This window comes from Necator americanus, chromosome III, assembly GCF_031761385.1.
Source record: "Necator americanus strain Aroian chromosome III, whole genome shotgun sequence".
NCBI classification, from domain to species: Eukaryota; Metazoa; Nematoda; class Chromadorea; order Rhabditida; family Ancylostomatidae; genus Necator; species Necator americanus.
In genome coordinates, this window is record NC_087373.1 from 362,659 (window position 1) to 385,614 (window position 22,956).

A 22,956-nucleotide genomic window follows, 5' to 3' on the forward strand; every position below is an offset into this window, starting at 1 on the left:
TTTCAAATTTTCAATGGCTCTCTGACACATCTTCTTTCGTGTTTTTTTTTTCACGGGAATAAAGAACCGCAAAGAAGATATCTAAGTAGGATGCGTCAAAAATGAAAATATACAGGATCGTAACAATCAGCTGTCAAATACTAACAAAACCTCGCAAAAAAGAAGATCGACCGTCTGGTGTTTTAAATGTGCAGACAGAACAGCCTTCGCTGTAAAAAAAAAAACGCTATTCCGTCACTGTTATGTCTCATAGACATTAATCCACGGAGACAAGGGAACTTCTTAAGCATCTTCCACGGTATGAATACAAATGTATCGTAAGCGTTTGTCGATACCGTCTTTAATCTATCAGCGGTATCACCGGCTCCTCATTAAGAGAGAGGAAAAAGGATAATAATAACATTCAACTAAGGACAAACTTGAAGACCTCCAAGCCATCTATCGCAGATAACCATGTACACAAATCAAAAATAGGATTAGCAGAGCATGGATATGCTGGTACACTGCATCTCATACCACATTCATTCTCTCCAAACCTTAAGAGCTGCGGCCGTGCACTGCGCACGATCACTACCACTATCAAGAAAAAAAGAACCCACCGAAAGCTCCCAAATTCGCTTTTTCAGCTGGTCGGCCATAGTCGATGCGGTCGATCTTGACTTTTTCGTACCAGACGTACTGTTAGACAGCTGTTCGCTAGAATGAATGTGATTTTAATAAGGGAAGTGCGGAAACAAGTAGATCCATGAACGGATAAACAACACAAATTCATCCGCAAGAAACCACTGGTAGATCTTCGACCCATCCACGGAGAAGTCTCCTGGCAGAGGAACAAACATCCACCACATTGAACCTTAGTACGAAAATATCGATAACAACTCACATAGAGCGACAAGCACGACACGAATGTTGCAAAAGAACTGCCGCCAAAATAGGCGGGCACTATTGAACGCCACTTGATATCGACTGACTGGTTGGTCATGAGACAAAAGTGCTACTACGGTATACAGTTACTAATTGCACATTGGTTAGTTTCTATGTCAAAATGATGCTTATGAAATAGAAGGAAGGTATAGGTCCATTTTTTGCGATTTATTTTAAGCCATGAACTGTGCGAACATCTAAACAGTGTTCTGTTCCTGATTTCTATGCGATCTCCGCGATCTGCGCACTATCTCCGGTGTTTTGACTGACGACGTCGATCAGCGATTTTGTACAACTTCGGAATGTCTGATCCCGCTTCCCGCCATACGAATAGCAATTTACTGGGTCAACTACCTGCAAGGATCACCTATCCAACGTTCCTTCATCTTCGCTTAAAAACAGTGTACATTAACGCTTCGGTCAAGGCCGCACATTTTGCTCTACAATCGTTATCGATTATGAGAAGACACGAAACGAAAGTACGACGGAGAACCAATGTTATGGGGAAAAATACTTTGTTCTCGCCTAATATTAGGGGTGCGAATCAGATAAGAAGGAAACATTTCACTAGCAAATAAGCCATCTCGCATTTGCGGTTCCTTTTTTTATCGATGGAAGTACTAAATGATATGACTTAGCTGCTCACTTCCAGTAAGCTCGTTTTTAGAGAGTCACAACGCTAAAGTATTAGTATTAGTAGTAGCAGTAGTAGTAGTAGGAGTAGTATCCAGCTCTATCTTCCTTTTCTTTTTAGCACCTTTATCCCACATACAGGGGATCCTCAAAGACCAATGCTTAGGTTTTAAGGCCTTGACTGATTCAACTATTCACTTTCAGTGATGAACTGTCTAACAATGAACTATCACCTTCTCAAATGGACGACCAATTTGGTAGTTAAGAACGGTTCTTGTGCTCTAAGAATGATTTATTGCGCTCTGAGCGCTGTTCGAGTACAGTCGATCAGAGCGGCGTTGGATGGCATCCCAAACCGCCTTTTCCTAAGATTTTTGACGAGTTTGCATAACAAAATACACGATACACGAGCTAGGCTGCCGCGAAATCTCGGTTTCAAACGCACATGCTCGAAGCAGTCGGTGTTTTTTACTTAACAGCGCGTAAGAACGTCGACATTTCCAGTAACAAGGCACGTTAAGAGTTGTCAATGGTCGACATCGGACTGGTTACATTCAAGAACATTGACTTGCCCCATTCGTAATTCATTTTTTTCATGACCTAAAGTGAGAAAAGATAATCAAGTGAAATGAACGTATATGAGAAGAGCGTGAATCAGGAGCGGAAAGTCTTGATTTATCTTCGGTTTCAACTCCACTATCCGAAAAAAAACAATGAAAATAAAGCCTTAGATAGGAAGATTTTCCTCAAAATAATCATAAATTAACGGAACTTCAAATCGTAACAATTTGGAGTTTAAGTAGTTCTTGATTAGTTTCCTTATAAGTAACATCCACGAAAAGTTAACCTTCCTTCGAGACTCACCTTTGGCGCTTGGAGGCTATTCCCAGACGTTCAGAATTATGAACGTTGGAGGGAGAGAAAGGAACCGTCGAATACCGCACCACAACAGGATCGATATGGCGACTGCTTTCACTTCGAGCACCTTCGGTTTCTTATTGACGATGCTTTTGATCTACGCTCTACGCGTGCAATTTTATAGGGCGGTCATGAGCAGAACCTCGTAATGCGTATTTAAACAAAAAACAACAATTCTATGTGATTCGTTAAAGATACTTGGAAGTTTGCAAGGTAAACAAAGTTTTTCAAAATAATAGATGATCAGCTCCTTCACGGATAGCCTGCACCAGTGTTGCTCCTTTCCCAGCAATCCACATGATTCGGAGCGTGTTTTGATCACTGAAAACGTCAATGAACATCGATTCTTAGCAACGCTTCGACATGTTCTTGAAAGTTATGATTTCCTGAAGATTTTCGTACAAAAAAACTCAGTATTTCTTCCCATATTTTATTACAAAAATGAAGTGATTAATGAATAGTCCGAGAATTGCTGTTATTGAATTGTTTATAGAGTTATTTGGACGCTTGTTTATTGTAGTCTGGTGTCACATTCTCTTTTCAAACGAATCAAAAAGTCTCGTCGTTGCTTCGCATTTTTTTAAAATAAAAATCAAAATCTCTAATGTTAGTTGTCATTATTAACAAGATAGCAGAACAATCAAGGCTTTTCTGTTCCTCATACAGCTGCGAGCACTTAATTGTCTTCATGCAAAATTCTTAGAAGTGGTTTTCACCTTCTGTGCTGCTGTTATTCAGTTAGGGATAAGCTATCAGGAAGAACCGCGGTATTAAATAACAGTGTGAGGGTAACCTCATACTAATAAAATCTCGTCACTGCTTCGCATATCTTAAAAAATTAAGTGTTCTAATGTTAGTTGTTGTTAATAACAATTTATTAGAGCAACGAAGGCTCCTCTTTTTCTTATACAACTGCTAGCATTTAGTTTCCTTCATGAAAATTTCATAAAGGTGATTTCCAGCTTCTGATTCAGTTAAGCGATTGTAACAAGAGCTGGTGGTGGACTCGGCAGAACGTATGCACTGGAACTTGCTAAACGAGAATGCAAAGTTGTATTTATGTATCTAAATAGAAGCTGCTCAGATTTTTTTATGCAACATAAGCATCTATTTGTCAGCACTAAGATCTGCGAATGCGTCTATTTAAAGGCTAGCGCGAAATTTGCGGCAATTATTGACGACGGCGACGATATCAGAAAAATCGTAGATGCAATGATTACTAGATATTGATTTTCAATTGGAAGCATCATGTCACTAACATCATATCCGCTGCGGTTTTTTTCTGGTTTCACGTAAATCCCCTTACAACCTCAACTGAATAGCAGTTCGTGGGACGAAAAGATCTTCATAGTATGAGTGCTTGATCCCCAAAATTGGAAAAAAATTAACATATTTGTGATCAGCAAGTCATTTTGAAGATTTCGGTGCCTCACATTATATGTGAAATCGAGATTTTCGTTGTCTTCTGAAATTTACGAAAATACCCCACATTGAAAGTTGATAAGAAAAAGATGTACATTCTCAGCTGTAGAGAACATAAAGGAGACGTGCACGGCGTTTGATCAATCCCTAAAGAGATGCACCTGCGCGTTCTTGAATACCGAGGTTTATGAACGCGCGTGCAGCCTTTGAATGGCAAGTCTGGAACTAATTTATCGACCTCAAGAGAATAAAAGGCTTGGTTAGGAGTGGCCGGTTTCGAACCAACGATCGATTGCAGTCACAGCGGAATCTCTTACTGACTGCGCTACACCCACTCTGCAGAAAAAATACCAGGAGAATTCCTCTGCGAACTTTTTGTCATTTGCGACACTTCACACTTCAAGCTTCCATTTCAAAGATGTTTGGTTCAGCTACTATCAAACTTACAACATTGTTCTATTTCATTATTTGTTCAATCTTTAATTAACTGCAGCAATGATTTACAAAGAATGTCTAATTTTCGCGATCTAGCGCTTGCTTAGAACACTTTTATTTACAAGACTTAGTTTGTTTACTTACATTAGGCGACAGCTGGCCGTGGAGCGGCCAAATTGGAGAATGTTTCGATATTATTAAATCTTTTTCATGAAAACGTGATTTCCACAGCCTGCAGAAATAATTTTTGTATTCGATATAGCCAACTTTCCCTTGCAGAGAAACAACCTTCCGAAGGATATTAAAGTCAAGACGATTTGCGAGATCCACAACTTCTCACGTTCAAAATAATCAAATTATCCCCACCGTTCAGTAGTATTCAGATATAATGGTGTTTCCGTGGCATGGAATCGCCTAGAGGAGGTGTGAGATGGCCACGCCAGGACCGCGATAGCCACAGCACGCCTGTCATGTGGGTGGGTGGAATTAGGGGGAAAATTTTAGACTTGGTCGATTTGAATTCAACATCATTCGGAAATTTGTCAGTTTGTAAGAAAACCTGTCATTTTAAATACGGAAAAAGATCGTGGAGGCTGCGGAAATCATGTCTCTACCCAAACAATCGAAAATTTTCTCCAATTTCGTTGCTGCAGAACCATGACCAGCTGTCATAGCACCTGATCACAATACTTAAACACCACACCTTTTCATTAACTTTCAATGCAGCATTTTCGCCGATTTTCGAAGGCAACTGGGATCTCGAATTTACACATGATAGGGGATACCAAGTGACGAAATGATCTTCTCATTTTGATGCAAAAATGATAAACATTTTCAGGCCACCATTCGACAAAACCCAATTCTGGAAGCATGTTTGAAATCGGGGACTTCTGTGCTACCGAGAGATGGCTTCAAACTCTGTTTTGCCCAAGGATTTCGACAGATCGATCCATCTGAATCTTTGGAACAGAAGTTAACACAATCAGCGATAAAAGCGGCTACCTTGATGAAGTGGAGGCAGTCATGGAAGGCAGTACCGAACAGGCATCGATCTTCGTAAATGCACGGGTCGTACAATGGGGAAAAGACAAGGAAGATATATGAAAGGTGCACTAGCTCAAATATCTGTCGTTCAGAGAAATCTCAAATAACAAGAAATAAAAATCCTAGTGAAATAAATTATTGGCGAAGATCTCTGCTAGTTACAAACCAACTATCTCACCTTGAGATTGTGAAAGATAACTATAAAGTCCTTAATCCAGCGAAAAGTAGTAGCAACAAAACCTCTACTCTTAAAGACAGGTTATTAATGTTGTCTAATCTCGCACATAAACGTAGGAAAATTTTCAACTATTTAAGAAAAAATCTATTTGAAGTAGTGTTGCAAATGGTTCGGTTGTTTCCTCACCTTTCATACCCTTCTAATGAGAGTCAGCGCTGAACATAGATTGCACTTTTTTGAACAAGAAGATGAATAAATTAATGAAACATCCCATTTTCATTCCTACAAGAACCTCAAAAAAGATCCGCTAATATAATTAGTTTAATACAATTAGGCAGTTTACAATTTCGGCCCCCTGCAGGTGAAGCTTCCACGCAAGTGATGTTGCGCCGCTGCGGCAGAGACTCAAAGCTGGTGTAGCTAAGTTGTTGCAGACGCATAGTGTAGTGTGCACCGTTGCGACAAAGGCTAAAAGCTGGCGTTGCTGTGTCGTTGCCAACGGCTTCCGCTAACAACCAGTCAGATTTGACGTTGCTCCAGGGCTGGTGTTGCTCTGTTGTTGTTCACCACTTTCACTACCAACTTGTGCATTTGCGCCGTTGCGGCAAAGAGCAAAAGTTAGTGTTACTATACCGTTGCGCACGGATCTCGCCAACAACTAGTGAAGTTGCGACGTTACGGTAGAGACTCAAAGCTGGTGTTGCCACGCCGTTGCGTGCAGCCTTCACTGACAGCTACTGTTGTATGCGTCATTGTGGCAGAAGCTGAACAGATAGCCTTGATAGTTCATTAAATTAGGAAAAGCGACAGAGAAGAGGAGGTAAGAAGCACGCTACTTAGATGCACGGTATCACGAAATTGACGTACTACGGAAACTCAGGAAAAACGCAGACAGAAAAAACGCAGAATTCGTTCGCGTTTCACAACATCCGTACCGAAGCTCCAAATCAGAGCCCATAAAAATAACACTTTGAATCCATACAGTGGGAGAAAACGCAAATGAAGAGGGTTAGATTATCGCTAACAAACATTGCATTCGCTATCATCGGTAGAAACAAGACCAGAGCTTTCCGGTGTTGGGAGCAAGATATCGATCCGTTAAGAGTTGTCAATGGTTGGTCGACATCAGACTCGTTACATTCAAGAACATTGCCTTGCCCCATTCGTAATTCATTTTTTTCACGACCAAAAGTGAGAAAAGATAATCAAATGAAATGAACGTATATGAGAAGAGCGTGAATCAGGAACGGAAAGTTTTGATTTATCCTCGATTTTAACTCCACCGTCCGAAAAAAAACCATCAAAATGGAACTTTAGATAAGAAAATGCGCCTCAAAATAATCATAAATTAACGGAACTTCAAATGGTAACAAATTGGAGTTTAACTACTTTTCGATTAGTTTCCTTGTAAGTAACATCCACGAAAAGTTAACCTTCCTTCGAGACTCACCTTTGGCACTTGGAGGCTATTCCCAGGCGTTCAGGATTATGAACGTTGGAGGTAGAGAAAGAAACCGTCGAAAACCGCACCACAACAGGATCGATATGGCGACTGCTTTCACTTCGAGCACCTTCGGTTTCTTATTGACGATGCTTTTGATCTACGCTCTACGCGTGCAATTTTATAGGGCGGTCATGAGCAGAACCTCGTAATGCGTATTTAAACAAAAAACAACAATTCCATGTCATTAGCTAAAGATACTTGGAAGCTTGCAAGGTAAACAAAGTTTTTCAAAATAATAAAAGATCAGCTTCTTCACGGATAGCCTGCACCAGTGTTGCTCCTTTCCCAGCAATCCACATGATTCGGAGCGTGTTTTGATCACTGAAAACGTCAATGAACATCGATTCTTAGCGACACCTCGACATGTTCTTGAAAGATATGATTTCCTGAAGATTTTTATACAAAAGACTCAGAATTTCTTCCCATATTTTACTACAAAAATGAAGTGATTAATGAATAGTCCGAGAATTGCTGTTACTGAATTGTTTATAGAGTAATTTGAACGCTTGTCTATTGTAGTCTGATGTTCCATTCTGAAACGGATAGAATCCCCCTTTATAACAGCAAGGCACAACATTATAGCCTTATACCTTATTCTAAGTTCATAATTTTTTCTTGTCTAATGAAATCTCGTCACTGCTTCGCATATCTTTAAAAATTAAATGTTCTAATGTTAGTTGTTGTTAATAACAATTTATTAGAGCAATCAAGGCTTCTCTTTTTCTTATACAATTGCTAGCATTTAGTTGCCTTCATGAAAATTTCATAAAGGTGATTTTCAGCTTCTGATTTTTTAGTTTAGCGATTGTGACAAGAGCTGGTGGTGGACTCGGCAGAACGTATGCACTGGAACTTGCTAAACGAGAAAGTAAAGTTGTAGGTATGTATCTAAATAGAAGTAAAAAGCCTCGTCATTGCTTCGCATTTTTTTAAAATAAGAATCAAAATCTCTAATGTTAGTTGTCGTAATTAACAAGATAGTAGAACAATCAAGGCTTTTCTATTTCTCATACAGCTGCGAGCACTTAATTGTCTTCATGCAGAATTCTCAGAAGTGGTTTTCACCTTCTTTGCTGCTGTTATTCAGTTTAGGATAAGCTATCAAGAAGAACCGCGGTTTTAAATAACAGTGTGAGGGTAACCTCATACTGAAGCTTCTTGCCCTCAAATGCGCTTGTTCTCTTCAAGATCTACTTTCAAACATAGATGCTAGATGACTTCTTTGCCCTTTTCTTCGTCTTGTTTCTAGCTTATCTGACTTCCTTTTCTCGGCCAATTTCTAAAGACCTTCAATTTGAAAAATGTTGAAAAAATTTTTATTTTGACCTGATTTTTGAAAATGTAAGAGCATGGCACTTCGTTTTGATGGAAGAGTAGCGATTGTGACAGGAGCTGGTGGTGGGCTCGGCAGAAAGCATGCCTTGGAGCTTGCTAAACAAGAATGCAAAGTTGTATCACGAAAATACTCCATAATAATGCAAAACACATTACCGGTGAGGTGCCGAACTATCGCCATGCGTCTGATAGGCGAGCATTCTACCGCTGGACGACTGCCCAGAGTTATGCTTTCATGCATGCTGGCTTTGATAAGGCAAGTTAGTTTCTCTCATATGTTAGTGAGGGTAAACAAACTTTTATGTGAACGTATACTTCCAAATTTGCAAATTATCATGGTGTATAATAACGGACTTTTTCTGTCACGTGTGCACATCTGCGTATGTGTGATTTTATGTCAAGAAATTCCAAAAAGAGAGAGAGACGAATATTATGGTGTAGGTTTGGTGCGCTTTCAACCGTGTCCCACATGAGCTGTTATGGATGTCCATGAGGTCGCATAGAGTACCAGAAGAATATGTGCGGTGGACTAAGCTACTTTATGCGAAGCCTACCAGCGTTGTACGATTTGCTGCTGGAACAAGCAGGCCATTCCCTGTACAAGTAGGGGTTCATCAGGGTTCATCCCTCTCACCTCTGCTGTTCATACTGTGCATGGACACGATAACGAAGGAAATCCAGAAGCAGCATCCGTGGACTCTACTCTTTGCCGACGATGTCATGCTCGAGAGTCTCGAGATGATCTTCAGAAACAAGTCCAGTCTTGGAAGGATCAGCTGCAGAAATATGGATTGCGCCTCAACACATCAAAAACTGAGTACATGGAGTGCGGACCAAGGATAGAGGATGGTTCAATTCGTGTCGATGGCACCGAATTAAACAAGGTGAACTGTTTCAAGTACCTTGGATCCAAAGTGACTTCCACAGGCGACATTGATCAAGAAGGTTCGAGCACGTGTTAATGCTGCATGGATGAAGTGGAAAATGGCAACAGAGGTACTGTGCGACAAGAAAGTCCCTGTTCGACTGAAGTCGAAGATCTACAGGACGGTTGTGCGTCCTGTTGCGAGTGCTGGCCGACGACGAAAGCCTTGGAAAGAGTACTGCACGCTATGGAAATGCGGATGTTAAGGTGGACAATAGGTGTAACGCTAAAAGAGAAAGTATCCAACGACACTGTGCGCTCCATCTTCGGCGTCGTCCCGATAACTGAGAAGATGAAGGAGGCCCGACTGAGATGGTTCGGTCACGTCTTGCGGCGAGAGGAAGATTCTGTGGCCCAAACCGCACTGAAGCTCGACGTTTCAGGAGTGAGGCCGCGTGGGAGGCCAAAGATTCGCTGGTTAGACCGTGTCAAGCTGGATATGATAGATGCACATTTGTGTACAGCTGATCAATGGATAGAACCAAATGGAAGACAAGAAGCAGAAAAGCGGACCCTGCAACAATGCGGGACAAACGCTAGGAAGAAAAGAAGAAGAAGAAGAGGTTTGGTGCGCTGGAACGCGGCAAAAGTAGGTGAGACGGGCGCTATGACGTCGAATTCGTACCCCGAAGCCAGACAGCTGTAAAATGAGGTGGGACGGGTCCCACGGGGTTGAAATGGTGTGTCGGTGCCAGAAAGCTATAGAGTGCGGAGAGACGGGTTCCACTGCATCGGGTTGGTGCGCGGGAGTCCCATCACGGTAGAATGGGTTTCTATGGCTCCTTCACATGTCTATTTCCCAGCATGTCTCCATGATGCTGCTAACATCCTTTCTTCAAAAAGAGGAAATACACGTGCGCACGGCTGCTTAAATACAATACATAGTACCCAACAGTTTACGCGATCTGACGTAGAACGTTATTTTTATCACTACGATAGTGACATTCCATGTTAGCACATCATTTCTTGCTTGTTGAGAAAACGGAAGAAACTCATACTTCGAATAATGTTTCCAAATTGTGGAGGTTTGGGAGAAACATAGATGTAAAATTAAGCTGGATTGCTCTCCGAGTATAGAACTGAGCGTTTACGGAAAAACCATCTAAACTTTCATCTATGGTTAAATTTTCGGGTAAAAAATTGAAAAAAGCGTTGAGAGAAAAAACAATAATAGTATCCCAAAAAATGTCGCTACTGTTATTTCTGTTATTTTTTATTGATCGGTGAAGGCGAGCGAAGCGAACACCAAAATAAGCCTGAAATCCAGCTTTAGCCGGACGTTCAGTCTGGTATAACTATATAGGTGCAGGTATCTAAACAGAAACTGCTCAGATGTTTTCTTCTGAAATTGCTTTTTCGTTTGCGTTTACGCCTTTCTGGAACAAAAAGCTGGTTCCTATGCATTTTTGAAATTCCTTGCTCTCTATTTATCGACTTCTTATTTTGTTGCTATTAAACACCCAAAAGAGTGCTTTTAGACAAGTTATTTTCCACTAGTATTTTTTCCTTTTTTTATTTCATTGAGTTCTGAGTCATTGGCACAAAGAACATTTCAGCAGTCCCCAAATATGCTCAATTATTGCCTATCTTGTATTTTTTTTCCACTTCTTAAACTGAATGTGAGCACATCCCTCGGTACAATTCGGAGCTATGAAATAAATCGGTAGCGTAGTCTTATCAACCAAGGATCAATGTCATGCCAGTCTAATAAAATGAAGCGTGCTTAACGTGGTTTCCTTGTAATCAACACAGTTTCGAATCAAAAGATACCACTTGATTTTTTACAAAAAAAGAATTGCAAGTGTTCTTACTGAATCAAATTTAATATCACCAACGTAGCCATAAGAGTTGATTTTCTTGTCAATGACCTTGGAGGAAATGTACATGGGACCTCAACACTTACGTCAATGGCAGATAAAGTAAAATAAGCTTAGAAATCTTAGGAGATTTTCACTATGAGTAGTTATTTTGAGGTTGTCGATGAGATCAAAACTGCTGGTGGCTAACTACGACAGTGTAGAATTCGGCAAAAAGATTGTAAAAACTGCCATTCATGCTTTTGGCTAGTCGGTGGGTAAAGTAATAAATTTGTGGATCATTGGGACGAAATAGTTTACAGATATTGTAATCAGTAATGTTGGAATTCTTCGTGATGTTTCGCTTGTGAAAATGACGGATCTCGACTGGGGTGAGGGGACGTTCCTCGTCAATGAAGAGCAATGAATTGTAACCTTATCCACTTCCAGACTTGATTTTCAAAGTTCACGTGAAAGGAGCTTATACCAAGACGAAAGCAGCTTGGCCGTATATGAGGAAGTGGAACTACGGAAGAATTATTGTGACGTCATCAATTGCGGCCATCTATGGAAACTTCGGTAAAACGAATTACGCAGCTGCTGAGTTTAACCAAGTAGAATCTCGTGTTGTCTGTGGTTATGATCATGGATCATTTGTCCAGGGTCCGTAGCAATCCTTTAGCTAAATAAGACACAAACGGTCATCGTCGAGTCAGTTTTTGAAAAGTAGTGATCCGAAATGAAACGTTTCAAGGAACTAAGGATCCTTCTTACAATCTTCTACCTGCTTATTCCGCAAAAAAAAAAGTTTCCAACTACAAGATCCAACGAAGCAATGAGGGTTTGGATTTTTTTCAAAGGAAATTACTGAATTGAGCTACCGAACAGAGAAAAAATGAAGCGAAATACTCTCCTTTTTTGCCCCCTTCTCTTTAATTTTGCCTTGATACTTTAATCTCCAATGGTTACCGATACGTCGCCAGCTAATTGCTTTCTGCATCTTGTTCATTGACGCTATTTCTTCAAAACATTGAGAACTCAACTCTCAGATGATGCTTAATGTATCTTCAGGGTAAATTCTGCAAACTAATTCTCCTGACAGCGGCATCAACCAGGCAGTAAGCTTTACCCCTAGGCTAAAGTAATAAGTTAAATTACCTGTCTAGAAAATTATTCTTCCCAGTTATTTGCTTCACCTTCCCCTCAACAAGGGTTACTACGAGCACACGATATTGAAAGCTTGGTACTAAAAATAGTAATATTCTAGCGAAGATACTAGTTTGTATAGATGATTACGTCAGTTTTCAAGCAAAGTCTGCCCTTGTTGGATTTTCTAATTCCCTAGCTCAAGATAGAGCAAAATACAATATAGTTGTAAACATAATAATCTCAACAGCCAAATCTCGCCTAACTCAAAAAGCACTTCCAGAGGTGCGTTTCTCACCAGTGAAAGCCAGCAGTGTTGAGTGCTAATTTTCGGTCCATTATCGAGGTTTTGAAGCCAGAATATGTTACTCCTGTGGTTGGATACCTTTGCTATGGGTCCTTCAACAAGAGCGGCAATGTTTCGAAGCCGTCAGGGCGGTATGGAACACGTGTTTTCACCGATCTCATAGAATATTTATTTTAGCATTTTTAGTGACTACTTGTATTATCGATCAGCTGGAAAGGTTGTTCGTAATGCGAAGGCTGAACATGGTAAGAACGTCACCATTCATTCGAATTCCTTTCAGACAAACCCATTATTTTCAGTTCGAGATAACTGGAGCCAAATCACCAATATGTAGAACGTCCAGCATTTCGATAACATGAAAAATTCTGATGAGAGAACTAATGGGGATTATGATATTGAGGAAAATGGAGTGAGGTCAAGGATCAGCTAAAAGTCGATGCTTGATGAGTTGGTACAATTCCAGTCAGATAGCTGCAACGTCCAACAACGTTTTTTCTTCCAATCCAGCGATTTCAGCAAGACCGTTCAGCTGTGAAAAACATAAAAACAATTATTCTATATATTTTGACCGATGGAACGAAAGAGATTGGGAAGTTCAGTGAGTTCATATGTGTAGTTCATAAATTGTAGGGTTTCAGAAGCAGTCAAAACACAAATTTAGCACTCGACTTCAAGGGCTCCTCCATCGGATTAAGGTTATGTTTAAAAAAAATGGAAAGAGGCCTACAGTTACTGTGACGGTGTCCGGCGATGACTTCTTCAATGTAGCTAATGAAAAGCCGAACTCACCGAAGGTGATGCAATCAATATCATCAATAGAAGAAAATATTATTGCATATCAGATCAAAAACGAAGAAATATGAATTTAGGCATTCATGAGTGGAAAACTCAAGGTGAGAGGAAATGTGATGCTTCTACAAAAATTACGGACAATTCTGGAAAAGAAGAGGAAGTCGAAGCTCCAGTTGTTGACGCTTCTGATTCGTTAATTATTTCTAATCGAGATAATAACAATAAATTGACATAATTTTGTACTAATTGAACACTACATAAATCAGTAATCTGGTAAGCTTCTATTCCGTTACTGATTTGAATTAGGGACGAATCCGCTGTCCATTTTGGCGGACAATTTCTAACAAACATGTACTGATTTTATTACTATTGGCAGAGCAAGTGAAAGTTTCGTGCTATGCAATTTTTTTAGTATACGCGAGGAATGCGAGCGTATACAATAAAATCGTCGGGTTAAACGGATGTTTATTTGCCTCAATCGTCTTTTTGGCGACTTTTTACCACAGCCACGGATGCGCGTGCAAAAGCTTGAAAATGATACTGTTAAAATTTACGTGGAGCAGTATCCTGCTTGTGAATAAACCATTTCCAGATTTTCCAACAAGAGGTCAGTGTTAGTCCATGCGAAACTTCTGCTAGGACTTAAGAGAATATGATTCGTTATAGTAATGCCTAACGATGCGCACTGCCGAAAGCATGAGAAACCTCAATGCGATGCAACAAATCGAATATCAGCAACTCACCTTTAAGTCATCTGCACAAATATCGTAATCGTTCAAATTTCCATACCTAGTATGAATTGTAAGCATGAAATTTGTAACATTTTTTCTTCATGTTTGAATCAAACAGAAAAAGCTGTTTCTGTAAACAACAGTTCTCATCAATTGATAGTGAAAAAACAGCACTCTTAGAGATATTTCAAAGTTGGTGGGAATATTCGTTTAATCTCATTGTGATGAATCTTGCATGGTATTGTCAAGGAAACGAAAAAGAAAGAGTCACCGTGCTATAATACCGCGCATAGTCCTCTGTGTGTGTGTGTGTGTGTGTGTGTGTGTGTGTGTGTGTGTGTGTGTGTGTGTGTGTGTGTGTGTGTGTGTGTGTGTGTGTGTGTGTGTGTGTGTGTGTGTGTGTGTGTGTGTGTGTGTGTGTGTGTGTGTGTGTGTGTGTGTGTGGTGGTGTGTGTGTGTGTGTGTGTGGTGGTGTGTGTGTGGTGCGTGGTGTGTGCGTGGTAGTGCGTGGTGGTGTGTGGTGGTGTGTGTGTGTGGTGGTGTGTGTGGTGGTGTGTGTAGTGGCGTGTGTGGCATGCGCGGTGTGTGATATGTGCGGCGTGTATGTGCGGTGCGCGGAATGTGGAGGGTGTGGTGTGTGCGGTGTATGTGTGTAGAATGAGGTAAGTGTAGAGTTTGGCATGTGCGGCGTGTATGTGTGTATGTATGTCGACCTCTGTTTCAAATTATCTATGGCTCTCTAACACATCTTCTTTCGTGTTTTTTCCATGGGAATAAAGAACCGCAAAGAAGGTTTCTAAGTAGGATACAGCGGTCAAAAATAAAAATAACAGGATCGTAACAGTCAGCTGTCAAATACTAACAAAACCTTGCAAACAAGAAGATCGACCGTCTGGTGCTTTAACAGACGGTGACAGAACAGCCTTCGCTGTAAAAAAAAACGTTGTTCCATCACTGCTATGTCTCATAGATATTAATCCACGGAGCCAAGGGAACTTCTTAAGCATCTTCCACGGTATGAATACAAATGTATCGTAAGCGTTTGTCGATACCGTCTTTAATCTATCAGCGGTATCACCGGCTCCTCATTAAGAGAGAGGAAAAAAGATAATAATAACATTCAACTAAGGACAAACTTGAAGGCCTCCAAGCCATCTATCGCAGATACCCATGTACACAAATCAAAAATAGGATTTGCAGAGCATGGATATGCTGGTACACTGCATCTCATACCACATTCATTCTCTCCAAACCTTAAGAGCTGCGGCCGTGCACTGCGCACGATCACTACCACTACCAAGAAAAAAAGAACTTACCGAAAGCTCCCCCATTCGCTTTTTCAGCTGGTCGGCCATAGTCGATGAGGTCGAACTTGACTTTTTCGTACCAAACGTACTGTTAGACAGCTATTCGCTAGAATGAATGTGATTTTAGTAAGGGAAGTACGGAAACAAGTAGATCCATGAACGGATAAACAACACAAATTCATCCGCAAGAAACCACTGGTGGATCTTCGACCCATCCACGGAGAAGTCTCCTGGCAGAGGAACAAAGATCCACCACACCGAACCTTAGTACGAAAATATCGATAACAACTCACATAGAGCAACAAGCACGACACGAATGTTGCAAAAGAACTGCCGCCAAAATAGGCGGGCACTATTGAACGCCACTTGACATCGACTGACTGGTTGGTCATGAGACAAAAGTGCTACTACGGTTTACAGTTACTAATTGCACATTGGTTAGTTTCTATGTCAAAATGATGCTTATGAAATAGAAGGAAGGTATAGGTCCATTTTTTGCGATTTATTTTAAGCCATGAACTGTGCGAACATCTGAACAGTGTTCTGTTCCTGATTTTTGTGCGACCTCCGCGATCTGCGCACTATCTCCGGTGTTTTTACTGACGGACATTGTCGTCGATCAGCGATTTTGCACAACTCCGGAATGTCTGATCCCGCTTCCCGCCATATGAATAGCAATTTACTGGGTCAACTATCTATAAGAATCACCTATCCAACGTTCCTTCATCTTCGCTTAAAAACAGTGTACATTAACGCTTCGGTCAATGCCGCACATTTTGCTCTACAATCGTTATCGATTATGAGAAGACATGAAACGAAAGTAGAACGGAGAACCAATGTTATGGGGGAAAATACTTTGTTCTCGCCTAATATTAGGGGTGCGAATCAGATAAGAAGGAAACATTTCACTAGCAAATAAGCCATCTCGCATTTGCGGTTCCTTTTTTTATCGATGAAAGTACTAAATGATATGACTTAGCCGCTCACTTCTAGTATGCTTGTTTTTAGAGAGTCACAACGCTAGAGTGTTAGTAGTAGTAGTAGTAGTAGTAGCAGTAGTATCCAGCTCTATCTTCCTTTTCTTTTTAGTAGCTTTCGACCCAACATACGGTGGATCCTCAAAGACTAATGCTTAGGTTTTAAGGCCTTGGCTGATTTAACTATTCACTTTCAGTGATGAACTGCTAATAATGAACTATCACCTTCTCAAATGGAAGACCAATTTGGTAGTTAAGAACGGTTCTCGTGCTCTAAGAATAATTTATTGCGCTCTGAGCGCTGTTCGAGTACAGTTCTATCAGAGCAGCGTTGAATGGCACCCCAAACCTTTTTTTCTTAAGATTCTTGACGAGCTTGTATAACAATGATACACGAGCTAGGCTGCCGCGAAATCTCGGTTACAAACGCACATGCTTGAAGAAGTCGGTGTTTACGGAACAGCGCGTAAGAACGTCGACATTTGCAGTAACAATCAACTTGGGAATTGCCAACGTCTTTTACAGCAGTTCGTAAACGTTTAGATTTTGGAACGCGTCTTGGCTTATACAATGACTGGTAGTGCCAGCCGGTGACCCAGCTAGTGTTTTTATCCTCCCATAAAGTCTGGTACCAATTTGTCCACCCCGGATATGAAAGACCTGGTTGGCATTAGGTTTCGAGCCATCGACCGTGCGGCTACAGCGGACCTCTTGCTGGTTGTGCTACATCGGAACGTGTCTATGAGGTGAAGCACAAATAGAAGACGCAGTTGAATTGAGTGCCCTATCTTTTCAGCGGATCGGAATTGTCAGTTTCGACCGCGGTTTTGCCATCGGCATCTTCTCATTAAAAAATGAAAATACCTCAAGTGATGTGAAAGTGAAATGACGTTATTGTATTAGCATTTCTCAGTGAGAAGTTGTCTAAATGAAACAATTTTGACAAAACCGCGTTCGAAACACACAATTCTGAGGACAGCCTAAGCATTTTAGCTAAGACTTAAGTTTAGCTTCCTCTCTGAATCTTAATGACCATTCTTACTCGTGTAGTTGCGCCGTTGCGGCAAAGACTCAACAACTACTACTGGCATTGTGGTGTTGCGCACGGCTCCCACTAATAGCCAGTGTAGTTGCGCCGTTGCAGTAAAAGCTCAACAATTACTACTGGCATTGTGGTGTTGCGCATGGCTCCCACTAACAACCAGTGTAGTTGCGCCGTGGCGGCAAAGACAACAACTATTACTGGCATTGTGGTGTTGCGCACGGCTCCCACTAACAACCAGTGTAGTTGCGCCGTGGCGGCAAAGACAACAACTACTACTGGCATTGTGGTGTTGCGCGGCTCCCACTAACAACCAGTGTAGTTGCGCCGTGGCGGCAAAGACAACAACTACTACTGGCATTATGGTGTTGCGCACGGCTCCCACTAATAGCCAGTGTAGTTGCGCCGTGGCGGCAAAGACAACAACTACTACTGGCATTATGGTGTTGCGCACGGCTCCCACTAATAGCCAGTGTAGTTGCGCCCTTGCTGCAAAGACTCAACAGAAACTCTTGTAATTGGACCCTAGTGTTCAGCCTGCTAACGACTACTGCAGCTGCGCCAAAACTTAGCCAACGGTCTTAATTACAGATAGCCTTAACAGCAAAATAAATTAAACTAGAAAGACCATTAGTGCGTTACATGAAGCGGTTACTTGGTTTTTTCACAGCTTCATCTCTACACAAAAGTACTTTTTTTGTTTTTTCACATCAAACTGTTCTCATGATTAGTTTCCTTTTTACGAACTAGTTTACGGCTCGAAATCAATTCCTACTAATAAACGAATGCAAAGGAATTAGAATCACTTACTAGTTAAGGTATGAAGTGCTAGACTGCTTGAACAGAAAACTCGACGTTGCACCTAAAATATTATAAAAAAAACTGTTAGTTTGCAAACGGTTGTCGTAGGAATACAATATCGCAAGAAATATAGTCGGGACAAAATGACATGAAGCACGATGCAGTTGCGTAGGCGGTTGCGCTCGTAGCGGCACGGTGCAGATGGCGGTTGGAATCGAGGTGGGACCATCACAAACTACAACAATGAAAGATGTAAGAGATCCTCACTTGATCCTAACCGCTACGCTCCATCGCACCCCTTCGAGCGCAACCACTTACGCAACTGCACCCTGCTTCATGTCGTTTTGACCCTACTATACATCCAAAATTCCTCATTTATAAGCGGTCAATAGAACCACATCCACAATTTGTTCCTCTCATCAATAGTCGATAAATCTACTGCATGGTTTTTTCATGCACCAAGTTCATTAAAGGCATCACCCCACGAATCTGAGGTGGTACGGATTTCAGGCGGAGTATTCTTAAACGGGATAGTAGATTATGGAGAAAGAGGGGAGAGGGGTGATTCCGTCCATTTCTTCCCAACTGCCGTAAAAAACGGTCCGGAAGAGGCGACGCGTGCAGAGGGCTGGCGCGCTCCAATCGAACTCCTTGTAGAAAATAGAGCGCCGGAACGCTCGAAGCCGTATCGTCCGAGGCGTTTTTCACGGCAATTAGGAATAAATGGACGGAATCACCCTTCTCTCCATAATCCACGATCCCGTATACGAATACTCCACCTGAAATCCGTACCACCTCAGATTTCGTGGGGTGATGCCTTTAACACAATATTTGCTTCACGCTAAGTGGCAGAGCGGTGGCAGTCGATCGCGTTTCACAACATCCGTACTGAAGCTCCAAATCAGCGCCCATAAAAATAACACTTTGAATCCATGCACTGGGAGAAAACGCAAATGAAAGGGGCTAGATTATCGCTAACAAAACATTGCATTCGCTATTATCTGTAGGATTAAGACCAAGACTTCCCGGTGTTAGTTGCAAGAAATCGATTAAGGTTAAGAGTTGTAGATGGTTGGTCGATATCAGACTCATTACATTCAAGAACATTGATTTGCCCCATTCATCATCTTTTTTTCATGGCCAAAAGTGAGGAAAAATAATTGACTGAAATGAACATTTATGAGAAGAGCGTGAATCAGAAACGGAAAGTTTTGATTTCTCTTCAATTTCAACTCCACTGCCAAAAAAAAAACCTTGGAAATGAAATTTAGATAAGAAAATATTCCTTAAAATAATCATAAATTAATGGAACTTCAAATCGTTACAGTTTGGAGTCTAACTAGTTTTTAATTAGTTTCCTTATAAGTAATATTCACGCAAAGTTAATCTTCTTTCGAAACTCACCTCTGGCGCTTTGAGGCTGCTTCCAGACGTTCAGGATTATTGACGTTGGAGCGGGAAAAAGGAACCGTCGAACACCGCACCACAACGGTATGGACGTCGATATGACTGCTTTGGGTTCGAGAACATTCGGTTTCCTATTGACGAGGCTTTTGATCTACGATCTAGGACGCTCATGAACATAACCTCATAACGGATATTTTTTAAAAACAGTTCCAAGATATGTTTGGATGCTTGTAATACAAGCAAAGTTTTTCCAATATAGTAGGTGATTAGCTCTTTCACGGATAGCCTGCACCGCTGTTGCTCCTTTTCCCGGCGATCCAAATCATCGGAACCTGTTTTGACCACGGACAACGTCAATCAACATCGATTCTTATCAACGGTTTCTGTGTGTTCACAAAAGATATGATGACTCAGGATTTCTTCCCATAATTTATTGTAAAATAAAGTGATTAAAGAATAATTTGAGAATTTGAAGTCCTCGGTACAATTCAGAGCTATGAAATAAATCGGCAGCGTAGTCTTATCAAGGAAGGGTCAATGTCATGCCAGTCTAATGAAATGAAGCGTGATTAACGTGATTCCCTTGCAATCAACTTAGTTTTAAATCAAATGATACCATTTGGTTTGTTTTAGAAAAAGAATTGCAGGTGATCATTCTGAATCAAATTTAATATAACCAACATAGCCATAATATGTGATTTTCTAGTCAATGACCTTGGAGGAAATGCACACGGGACCTCAGCTTCTACGTCAATGGCAGATAAAGTAAGATAAATTGCAGTAATCTTAGGAGATCTTCACTGTGGGTGGTTATTTTGAGGTTGTCGATGAGATTAAAACTGCTGGTGGACAAGCAGTGGCTAACTACGACAGTGTAGAATTTGGCGAGAAGATTGTAAAAACCGCCATTGATGCTTTTGGCCGAGTCGGTGGGTAAAGTAGTCAATTTGTGGATCATTCGGATAAAATAGTTTGCAGATATTGTAATCAATAATGCTGGGATTCTCCGTGATGTTTCGCTTGTGAAAATGACGGATCTCGACTGGGGTGAAGGGACGTTCTTTGTCAATGAACAGCAATGAATTGTAACCTTATTCACTTCCAGACTTAATCTTCAGAGTACACGTGAAAGGAGCTTATTCCGTGAAGAAGACAGCCTGGCCTTATATGAGGAAACAGAACTACGGGCGAATTATTGTGACGTCATCAATTGCGGACATCTATGGGGACTTCGGTCAAACTAATTACGCAGCTGGTGAGTTTAACCAAGCAGAATCTCCGGAGACAGTTCTCGTGTGTCTTTGGATGTGGCTATGGATCATTTGTCAAGGGCCCGTAGCAATCCTTAGCAATGGCACAGACAGTCATTGGCGAGTCAGTTCTAAAAGGGTGGTTACCCTAAATGAAAACTAATTCAAGCAATTGACGATCTCTTTACCAATCCTCTACCTGTTTTTTGTTTTAAAAAAAAGTTTCCAACTACAAGACCAAAGAAGCAGTAAAGTTGTGGATCTTATTCAAAGAAAGCTACTGAACTAAACTACCAAAGAGCAAAAAAAAGTGAAATACTTTACTTTTTTCGCCCCCCTCGCTGATGGTGCTCATTACATTTTGCATTGTCAATTTAATATCCAACGATTGTAGATAAGTCGTCTGCTACTTTTTGCACCTGGTTTATTAACGGTATTTCCTCAAAAACACCGAGAACTCTCCTCTAAAGTGATGCCTGATCTATCTTCAGAGTATATTTTGCAAACCAATTCCGTTGACAGCGGTATCAACCAGGTAGTAAGTTTTATCTCATAGAATAAGCTTAATTACCGATTTAGGAAATTATTCTCCCCAGCTGTTTGCTGTTTCTCATCAGTTCACTTCACTTTCCCTTCGACAAGGGCTACTACGGACTCACGTTACTGTAAGCTTCCTACTGAAAACCGCAATATTCTTGCGAAGATATAAGTTCGTATAGATGCTTATGTCAGTTTTTAAGCGAAGTCTGCCCTTGTTGGATTTTCCAACTCACTAGCTCAAGAAGGAGCAAAATACAATATACTTGCAAAAACAGCAATCCCAGCAGCCGGATCTCGCCTAACTCAAACCATACTTCTAGAGGTGTGTTTTTCGCCAGGGAAAGCCAGCATTTGAGCTGAGTTCATAATTTTTCGTCCATTATCGAGGCCTTGAAGCCGGAATATGTTACTCCAATGGTTGTATACCTCTGCCACGAGTCCTTCAACGAGAGCTTTCTAAGCCGGAGCAGGGTGGTATGGAACATGTGAGTTTTACTACTAACGATCTACTGAACTAATAGAATATTTATTTGAGCATTTTTTAGTGAAGCACTATCGATCAGCTGAAAAAGTCGTCCGTAACGCGAAGGCTGAAGATTGTAAGAACTTTCAATATTCTTTCGACACTCAGCTCCAGAGGTTTTTTTCTTCGAATCCAGCGATTTCAGCAAGATCCTGCAGATGTGAAAAACATAAAAGCAATTCTATTTCAATTTCTTCTATATATTTTGACTGTAGCGCTTCAGAAGCAGTAAAAACACAAATTTAGCACTCGACTTCAAGGGCTCATCCCCATCGGATTAAGGTGATGTTAAAAATGAAAAGAGGCCTACAGTTACTGTGACGGTCTCCGGCGATGACTTCTTCGATATAGCTAATGAAAAGCCAAACTCACAGGTGATACAATCAATGTCATCAATAAAAGAAAATATTATTGCAGGCCAGATCAAAAGCGAAGAATTATGAATTTAGGCATTCATGGGTGGAAAACTCAAGGTGAAAAGAAATGTGATGCTTCGACAAGAACTACAGACAATTCTGGAAAAGAAGAGGAAGTCGAAGCTCCAGTTGTTGACGCTTCAGATTCGTTAATTATTTCTAATCGAGATAAAAACAATAAATTGACATAATTTTGTACTAATTGAACACTACATAAATCAGTAATCTGATAAGCTTCTATTCCGTTACTGATTTGATTTAGGGACAAATCCGCTGCCCATTTTGGCGAACAATTTCTAACAAATATGTTCTGATTTTATTACTATTGGTAGAGCAAGTGAAAGTTTCGTGCTATGCAATTTTTTTAGTATACGCGAGGAATGCGAGCGTATACAATAAAATCGTTGAATTGAACGGTTATTTATTTGCCTCAGTCGTCTTTTTTGCCGACTAGTCATGGATGCGCGTGTAAAAGCTTGAAAATGATACTGTTAAAACTTACGTGGAGCAATATCCTGCTTGTGAATAAACCATTTCCAAATTTTCCAGCAAGAGGTCAGTGTTAGTTCATGCGAAACTTCTGTTAGGACTTAAGAGAATATG

The 22,956-nt window shown here is 40.8% G+C and overlaps 5 protein-coding genes across 9 annotated transcripts; 3 read left to right on the forward strand and 2 right to left on the reverse strand.

Moving 5' to 3' along the window:
- Positions 1 to 2,702: 2,702 nt before the first annotated feature.
- RB195_008178 (uncharacterized protein) lies at positions 2,703 to 8,593 on the reverse strand (the record flags this gene model as incomplete). 2 transcript variants are annotated; one of them, XM_064194566.1, is made up of 3 exons in its annotated part: positions 2,703 to 2,796; positions 8,385 to 8,489; positions 8,550 to 8,593. In XM_064194566.1, 3 exons carry the CDS (start codon positions 8,591 to 8,593, stop codon positions 2,703 to 2,705), a joined length of 243 nt encoding a protein of 80 aa, XP_064045711.1. The 2 variants fall into 2 exon arrangements, with proteins under 2 accessions (XP_064045711.1, XP_064045713.1); XM_064194567.1 differs by lacking the exon at positions 2,703 to 2,796 and adding an exon at positions 7,286 to 7,379.
- RB195_008179 (uncharacterized protein) lies at positions 4,737 to 5,392 on the forward strand (the record flags this gene model as incomplete). Its single annotated transcript, XM_064194568.1, has 2 exons — positions 4,737 to 4,808; positions 5,171 to 5,392. The coding sequence occupies 2 exons, from the start codon at positions 4,737 to 4,739 to the stop codon at positions 5,390 to 5,392; spliced, it is 294 nt and encodes a 97-aa protein (XP_064045712.1).
- RB195_008180 (uncharacterized protein) lies at positions 8,408 to 12,901 on the forward strand (the record flags this gene model as incomplete). 3 transcript variants are annotated; one of them, XM_064194569.1, is made up of 10 exons in its annotated part: positions 8,877 to 9,012; positions 9,075 to 9,277; positions 9,321 to 9,389; positions 9,440 to 9,911; positions 11,438 to 11,506; positions 11,565 to 11,777; positions 12,403 to 12,545; positions 12,607 to 12,698; positions 12,754 to 12,812; positions 12,867 to 12,901. In XM_064194569.1, the coding sequence occupies 10 exons, from the start codon at positions 8,877 to 8,879 to the stop codon at positions 12,899 to 12,901; spliced, it is 1,491 nt and encodes a 496-aa protein (XP_064045715.1). The 3 variants fall into 3 exon arrangements, with proteins under 3 accessions (XP_064045714.1, XP_064045715.1, XP_064045716.1); XM_064194571.1 differs by lacking the exons at positions 12,403 to 12,545; positions 12,607 to 12,698; positions 12,754 to 12,812; positions 12,867 to 12,901 and adding an exon at positions 8,408 to 8,551 and having other exon boundaries at positions 8,835 to 9,012; positions 11,565 to 11,785; XM_064194570.1 differs by lacking the exons at positions 12,403 to 12,545; positions 12,607 to 12,698; positions 12,754 to 12,812; positions 12,867 to 12,901 and having other exon boundaries at positions 11,565 to 11,785.
- A 2,595-nt stretch (positions 12,902 to 15,496) lies between these two features.
- RB195_008181 (uncharacterized protein) lies at positions 15,497 to 19,988 on the reverse strand (the record flags this gene model as incomplete). Its single annotated transcript, XM_064194572.1, has 4 exons — positions 15,497 to 15,503; positions 18,227 to 18,278; positions 19,622 to 19,755; positions 19,957 to 19,988. 4 exons carry the CDS (start codon positions 19,986 to 19,988, stop codon positions 15,497 to 15,499), a joined length of 225 nt encoding a protein of 74 aa, XP_064045717.1.
- Positions 19,989 to 20,233: 245 nt separating this feature from the next.
- RB195_008182 (uncharacterized protein) lies at positions 20,234 to 22,506 on the forward strand (the record flags this gene model as incomplete). 2 transcript variants are annotated; one of them, XM_064194573.1, is made up of 7 exons in its annotated part: positions 20,234 to 20,246; positions 20,331 to 20,389; positions 20,445 to 20,553; positions 20,603 to 20,681; positions 20,743 to 20,879; positions 22,220 to 22,311; positions 22,387 to 22,506. In XM_064194573.1, the coding sequence occupies 7 exons, from the start codon at positions 20,234 to 20,236 to the stop codon at positions 22,504 to 22,506; spliced, it is 609 nt and encodes a 202-aa protein (XP_064045718.1). The 2 variants fall into 2 exon arrangements, with proteins under 2 accessions (XP_064045718.1, XP_064045719.1); XM_064194574.1 differs by lacking the exon at positions 20,234 to 20,246 and having other exon boundaries at positions 20,378 to 20,389.
- Positions 22,507 to 22,956: the final 450 nt, after the last annotated feature.